The sequence below is a fragment of the Lotus japonicus genome, chromosome 1, assembly GCF_012489685.1.
Source record: "Lotus japonicus ecotype B-129 chromosome 1, LjGifu_v1.2".
Classification (NCBI taxonomy): Eukaryota; Viridiplantae; Streptophyta; class Magnoliopsida; order Fabales; family Fabaceae; genus Lotus; species Lotus japonicus.
In genome coordinates this window covers 34,476,269-34,484,121 of record NC_080041.1, presented here as the reverse complement: position 1 = coordinate 34,484,121, position 7,853 = coordinate 34,476,269, and the positions used below count along the sequence as shown (strand labels likewise).

The 7,853-nt window shown below is 31.1% G+C and overlaps 1 protein-coding gene across 1 annotated transcript; it reads right to left on the bottom strand.

Annotated features, from left to right (window-relative positions):
• Positions 1-5,649: 5,649 nt before the first annotated feature.
• Positions 5,650-7,587, bottom strand: LOC130733778 (transcription factor MYB98-like). The gene is made up of 3 exons (XM_057586037.1): positions 7,034-7,587; positions 6,772-6,898; positions 5,650-6,300 (listed from the first exon to the last, which is right to left on the bottom strand). Exons 1-3 carry the CDS (start codon positions 7,585-7,587, stop codon positions 5,650-5,652), a joined length of 1,332 nt encoding a protein of 443 aa, XP_057442020.1.
• Between the last annotated feature and the right edge of the window lie 266 nt (positions 7,588-7,853).

The window sequence follows — 7,853 nt, the reverse complement described above, 5'->3', positions numbered from 1 at the left end:
TTTTAACGATGGCATAACTTCTACTTAGTTCAGCTTTATATCCTTTTTTTTTAATCATTGATAATGAGAAAACATCTAAACTCGTTGAGAAATTTTATGAAGATGATTTTCCAAGATGGAAAAAGAAATTTATTGTTTCATCTAAGACATTATTGCCATTCATATTTCCTGACATCTTAATTTACGATAAATGTCAAGCTTATCTGAGTTTTCAGGGGTTAGTTAAAACTGGAAAAACAACAATAATTTCACTTATTGATAGATTTACGTCTACTTTTAACACTTCATATTTTAACAACATCTACAAAGTGAGCTTTTTCAGCAAGAAAAGTTGTTAAGACTCGACTTTGTAACAAAATCGAAGATGATAATGATATTCTCATAAGTTTATTAGTTGTATATAATGAGATAAATTTCTAAAAAGATCATTGGTGATATAATAATAGATAAATTTAATATTATGAAAGAATGAAAAGTTTTATTTAAATAATTTTTTAATTATTAAATTATATATAATATAAGATTCATTGCAAGTTTTTTATTTTATTTCGGCCCCACCAACAACAAAAATTATGGATACACCCCCTGATTAGGACCACAACACCTACTTTCGCCACTACCCACCTATCACACCTGGAGCCGATGAGGACGGTGAGTGATCACCAATGTCTAAATTTGTATATTTTTTGTAAGGCCTTGAATTAAATAACTAGATTATTGATTTATTTTTAATGTATTAATTAATTGAGTGTTTATATTCTATTGTTTTTATGGTATTTTCCTGAAGTGTGTTCCATTACGGATCTTTCGACTGTAAGCTGATAGTTTTCGCTTTTCGGAAATCCGATAAAGTTAGACTTTATCTTCGCAGGGACTTAAGCGAGACCCTGAACAAAATGTTTTGTGTTCGGTGCTCCTACCAGAGTTTCTGCCTGCGGTGTCTTACTCTTTTCGTCTCTATACTGTGTTCGGAGCTCCTTCCGGAGTTTTCGTCCACGGTGTCTTGCTCCTTTCTTCTCTATACATCTTTTCAGTGAATGAAGTTTTCTCATCCGGAGAATATTTCCCTAATCAGTTCTATGTCAGATTTTGGAGCAGGTCGCTTCCAAAATATTTTATCCTCAAATGATAATAATTATTATTGTCATCTTTCTAATAATTTATTCTAGCTTAGATGCACAAAATGACGACGTCATTATTGCTCTAACTGTCTCACAATTATTCTTTAGCTCATTTTTTTACTCATTTTCTTGTCCATGAATCATTTTATTTTGCTCAAAATGATTCAAATTTGTATTTTATCATTTCATAGAGTTCCTCATAATTTTTGGTATAGTAATATATCAACTCTATATTTTTCTCCTAACATTTCAGTGTCCAAATCAATTTGTACCGATTAGTAAATATCTTCTCCTTTTTCCTTGGATATCCCTCCTCCACGTTCCACGCGATTATCCCGTCTTTTGAGACGTTAAAGTGGCGATGAGGTGGGTTTGTCCCACGTGATAAAAAAATGATATCAAAACTTATTTCATGAGATTAAACACTTACTCCCTCCGTTCCTTATTATAAGGTCACTTTTGAGTGTTTTTCTTGGTCCTAAATATAAGTTTATTTATAATATCAATGAAGCATTAATTATGTTTTTTCCAAAACTATCCTCATATTTAATATGAAAGAGACAATAGGATTTTGAAATAATAACTTGGAGAGAGAAATTTATAAGTAATTAAATTAGGGTAATCTAAGAAAGTAAAGAAATTCTTTTACAAATTTATTGTTTGTAACTATTTTTCTTAATCTAAGAGAATTAGGTAAAATAATCTTATAATAAGGAACGGAGGGAGTATTACTTCACATTTTTTTACGTAATTTTAATATTTCAAATTAAATTAATAATTTTTCATATTATTAATTAAATAAATAAATTATTTGTTAAAATTATTTCTATGATAATTATTAAATTAGATTAATATTAATTATTTATAAAAAAGAACTATAATAATTTTTATATAATGTTAAAGAATATTATAAGTAGACATGTGGAACTCTTGTTTAAAAATGGATGGAGTACTAGAATCTAGTGTTTGTGGTGGGGTGGTAAACATAGATTAACATGCAAATCAAAAAGTCGTATATTTCACTTTGTATCCATGTCTGGATTCTGGAATACCCTCTTGTTCAACGGCCGTTTTATTCAGTTCAGTTTTTCCGTTGCTGGGTGTTTACAATACAATAAGAATTTATTACATTAAACTTCAATTAATATTAATAAAAACAGACACATTAAATTTATCAATTAAGACTTAAATAGTGCAATCTTCAATTGCTTTGTTCAGTTACGTTTACTTGCATAAGAGCATCTCCAATGCTAGTTCTTATTTCTTAGTTCTTAGCATTATATATGTGGGCCCGTATTGCCACATGTGTTTAAGCAACTCTCAAGCAATTTTTCTCTAACCATGAGTTTTTAGTTCTTACCACTATTCATTTGGTCCCACCAACCACATTATTTATACTTTTTATTTTCATAAAGTAATAAACAAAACTCATAAAGTAATTTGGATGAGAGAAAAATAATTAATGTTTTAAGCTAAGAACTCAAAAAGCAAAACTCCTTATATAAGAACTGAGTTCTTATTTTTAAGAACTAAGAAGTCCATGTCAGCACCTCCAATGGTAAAGTTCTTAGTTCTTAGTTCTTAACTCCAAAATAAGAACTAAGAACCTTGCATTGGAGATGCTCTAAGAGCATCTACATTCATCATACTCACTAAAATATCTACACTTTATTTTTTACAATTCCCCATAGTGTCACATCATCTACACAATTTTACTAACTTTTTACTTCAATCCAACAACTCTTAAAAGTTGTTATAGTGGATCCCACCATCAACATCACATTTGTATATTTTATTATTTATCTCTAATTATATTAATTGTAATTGCTTGTAATAAAGACAAACTCACTTTTCAAGTCTAGGGTAGAGTATCTATTCCCACATACTCATCTTTGTCATGTTGGAAGTGAATATGTACTCCAATGGTAATAGATACTCATATGAGTATGTATTTAACATTAGATACTACCATTGAAAATGCTCTAAGTGTCATCTTATTCCGGAGACCAAAGAAATACTTTCTTTGGATGTGATTGCTATTTTAGCTTTTGAATAAATATAATAAAGTTTGGTTCAATTGCACTTTTAATCTTCCTAGTTTGGACTATTTTTTATTATCTCCCCATAATTTCTTGAGCATATTTAATCCCTACATTTTATTTGTTTTAGATCAAGTTTCGCTATCATTATTATTCTATTTAAAACTCTTACATTCTCATTTTCTAAAATACATTTTCATGAATGAATTGTATCAATTTAACCATTAGAGACTTTAGTCCACCAAGGTATCAAAAAAAAAAAAACAGACTTTTAGTCCATCAAAACTCACTAATTAAATAATTAAAGTATTAAATTTAACTAAAATTGAAAACCCGAAATTGCTAATTCTTCAAATTTCACTAATTTTTGTACTTTTAAACTTTTAAAATGGTATCATATATCAATTTCATCATAGTTGCTAACATATTGAAAAAAAATATTTAATAATTTACACATACAAAAATTGAGGGAATGGCCAAATTTGCTTGGTTTTAAAAGTAGGGGGACTTGATCAACTTTTAAAAAAAATTATGAGAGTAAAAGTCACACATAAAGAGGACTCAAACTATTTTTTTTTGATACATCGAAAAACAGAGGACTCAAACTATAACTAAGCCATAAAGTTATTATTATTTTTAATTTTAAGAAAATACCATATTAACTAAATATAAATCTTTGTATTCTTAAAATAATAAATAATTTTAAATGAATCAAATTTCTAAAATAATAATTGATTTTAGCGTTAACTATGTTTTTGGTTTCCTACTTATATATTTAAATTTAAAACGATCCCCCGAAAAATATTTCTCTTTTTTTTCCCTGAAATTTTTTATTTGATTTACAATGATCCCTAAGACATCATAAACAAATTCATTAGTCAGCAGCTCATATTTCTCTCTTTTTCTGGCCGTTAAATTTTTTATTTGATTTACAATCCACATAGGCAGCAGCTCACATGGACTTTTCACATCCGTTTTAGTCTCTCAAAAATTTCTTTCATAAAATTCAAGCCCCCCGTTTGGAAAAACAATTTAATTAAACGCTTATGGTCATAAGTGCTAATGACATAAGCGATTGTTCATAAGTTATTTTAAATTTTTTTTTGAAATAAATTGAAAATAAGCTATATATAAACATAAGCTCAAGCTATCCCGAGTAGCTTATGAAAATAAGCTCAAAAACACTTATGGTATGCCAAAAGTTGTTTGTTTAAGCTCTCCCAAACACTGACATAAACGTTTATGCTATCAGATAAGCTCAAATAAGCTCTTCCAAACGGGACCTAATCCTCCTCCTCCTCCCCACCATTGTTTTCAGCGAGCCACCCATCCTGCAACCTTCATTAACCAACGCATCTAAATTTTCACTATCCTCTCTTATGGGCAACAATGGGTGCAATGGTGGGGAGAAAATGTGGTGGGTGGGAGGAGAAGGAGGAAGAGAAAGAAAAGAGGAGAATGATTTGACGGACTAAAACGGATGCGATAAGTCAACATGGACGGATTGTTGGGTAATTTTTTTTTAAATGTTAAATAAGCTTTATGACGTTATATGTATTATGTACCATTTTGAATCACACAAAAAAATTTAGAGAAAAGAAATTATTTTTCAAGGATCATTTGAATTCAGTGTATAAGTTAAGTTTAAAATCATATTTAACCATTAACTTTAAAATGTTGGAATTGCAACGAAAACAATCATAATCATAATCTTCCGATGTATAAAAAAAAGAAAACATTCATGCAGCTCCATTGTACCATTGTTTGGTCCTCCATAATTTGGCTTTTACCTCCATCTCCACCTAAAATGACCAAAATCCCAAAATATAGGCACACTTAGCTTTATCATTTTTTATTCAGAAAACTAATTGTTAATCCCATGCACTCCAACTTAAAAAGGAAAACAATATGCCTCCAAAGCTATTTTCCGATCCCGATCAAGATTATTGTCGCATGACTACTGTCAGCTTCGGGTTCCCACGTATAAAACGTAAGAGAAATGCTACATTTCCTGAAACAGTAAGAATCCAAAACTGCAAATATGGCGAAGTATTCTGAGTTTTGTAATGTATAGCCATATAATTTTACAGAACCTGTGAAATAAAAGCCAATCCTTTTTCTTTTGGTAAGCCAATCCTTTTTCTAAAAGCTGGTTCAGAATTTAAAATACAATCTCTTTTTCCGGGTTTAGAAAAAACACATTTCCCTCTCAAACAAGTCAAAAATTTAGCTGCAGTCTTTATTCATTAAATATATAATATTACTAGTATTATTATCTTTTATTGATCATTATTATTCCTGTGGTACTTCTTCCCTTCTTTTCTATATCATATTCATAGCTATTCTCCCTGTATTTCTGGTATATTTTTTAGTGTTGTACTTCTGACTGAGATTGCTCCAATAATGGGGACTTCAAATAAATAAGCAAATAACCAAAAAGTTGGTTTGCATATATATGTTATGTAAATAATGGCTGCCATGTCAATGAACTATTGAACTGTGCCATTAACTTGAGACATCATCTCCACTAAATCCATCTCTTTCTTAACTTCAACCCCAAGCATGGATTCCATAATATCCATTGGCATCTCTGTCTCAATAAGATTAACAACACTGGTTCCTCCCTGATCACAATCTTTTCCTTCCATAGTAGGAACACATTGCATTTTTCCTTCAAATTCTTTCTCATCCATGAGCAGAGAATCAATGCTGCACCCTTCTTCAAACAAATTTTCATCAAAACAAAAATCCGGGACCTCGTTGAAATCGCAATTCGGTGCCAAACAAAATTGATCTGTTTCCTGAGGCCGAGCTTGTTGTGGTGCTGATGCTACTTTGCTATTACTACCAATTTTGTTTTTCATGGCAATAGCATTTGCTGAAGATCTTCTTCTATAATCTATTGGTGGATTTTTGTCAAGGTTCAGGCTCTTGATGTATTCTTGAAGAAGAGTGCCTCTGGGGTACTTTGAACGACACTTTCTTTTGGAATATTGCCTTCTCTTGGTTGCATTCCAGTGGTTTTTTATTGAGTTTTCTGTTCTTCCTGGCAATCTTTTTGCAATCTCTGCCCATTTGTTTCCTATCTCTGAATGAGCTTGGATCAGTATCTTGTCCTCTTCATCACTCCATGTGTCCTTCTGATACAACAAAAAATGAAAATATATACCATTGTTTGAGAGTTTATATATAAAATTGCATGTGGATTGCTACATCATTATGTGCCCACTACCTATATAGACCAAGTACTAAGGTGTATATATAATATATATATTGGGCAATTTTATGGAAATCAGGTTAACAAACATACTCTTGTCTTGTTGAAATAAATTTGTAAGGAAGGCTTTTCTAATGTTTTATTTTTGTTTGAACAAAGGGTGTCTCCCAACCGATAATCAGGGACTAATCGCTTTTGAGGAATATCCCTCAAGTAATTTTTGCCTCTATTAACAAATTAATTTTCCACACACACGGTTAAAGGTTCGAATCCTTGATAACATACTTGAGAAACTTAGCTATTTGGCAAATGTGCTAGGAGTTGTTGGTAATTAAATATATTTTTAATTTGTGAATCAACAGAATCATATATAATATGACAAATAAATTGGTACCTTGATATCAGGCCTTAGATGGTTATGCCATCTCTCTCTGCACTGTTTTCCTATTCTTCCAGGCAATATCTGAGCAATATGGGACCACTTCCTCAATCCATATTGTTCAACCAGCTGAATCAACAACCTGTTTGTGAAAATCACAAATGCACAATTTTTTTTATACCAAGATATGCAAAATTCTATTTTGTAAATACAAAACATTGAAAAGAGAATAAATAGCCAAAAAATTGAATGAATTTTATGTCATGTTTTAATGTACCCATCTTCTTCTGCTGTCCATTGCCCCTTTACTATGTTGGACTTCTTGCGAACTTTGTATGACCTTCTAGTTATTGGATATGCCCTATTGTTTTTGTTCATGACATCTCTTTTGCTATAATTCACTGATGATATGCCTGAGACTTCATCTGGTACAACAAAATTCACAGGCTTGATTATTTCTTGAGGATTAAGTTGAAAATAACTTTGGTTTGCTACCATCATATCCAGTTGATTCCTCTGAGGGAGATTGAAGCCAAAACCTCCATATAGGAAATTGTCCATAACATGAGCATGACCACTGCCACTATTCTGATCCACAAAAGGCTTCAACTCATGATAAGCATTATCAAAACCTACTGGTGAACATTGATAGTTAAAATTACCACAAGGGTCAAAATTTGGTGTTTGAATGGGATTGGATGAGGAACCATTATTCCCATGTTGAAATTGATGATCAATCTGGTGAAAATCATGCAGGAATATCCCCTGAGATGAGGGAACCCCAAAAGGTTGTGAGACATAGTTTTCTCTGAGCTTTGTCTCAAGATCCATTGACAGAGAGAGAGAGTAACAAAAAAATGAAGGAAATGGTTGTGTTACAAGCTACCTTGTTTGTGTCCCTAAATAGGAGGTTAAGGCTAGAAGCATTAATTACAGGGTATTTTGATTTCAAGGTCCAATGTTAAGGATTGATTCACATCTTGAACTTGACCACAAGGGTTAAACCATAGTAATCTACTAGCATTATATTTACATTTAGATTTTACTTTGATGGTTACTTTTGTAACTGTCACTCATTGATGAAAACATTTATAAAT

Coding starts and splice junctions, on each gene's coding strand:
- LOC130733778 (XM_057586037.1), bottom strand. CDS start 7,587: ATGGATCTTGAGACAAAGCTCAGAGAAAACTATGTCTCACAACCTTTT. Junction 6,899..7,033: donor TGGACAGCAGAAGAAGATGG/GTACATTAAAAC, acceptor TTTCACAAACAG/GTTGTTGATTCAGCTGGTTG. Junction 6,301..6,771: donor ATCTAAGGCCTGATATCAAG/GTACCAATTTAT, acceptor TTGTTGTATCAG/AAGGACACATGGAGTGATGA.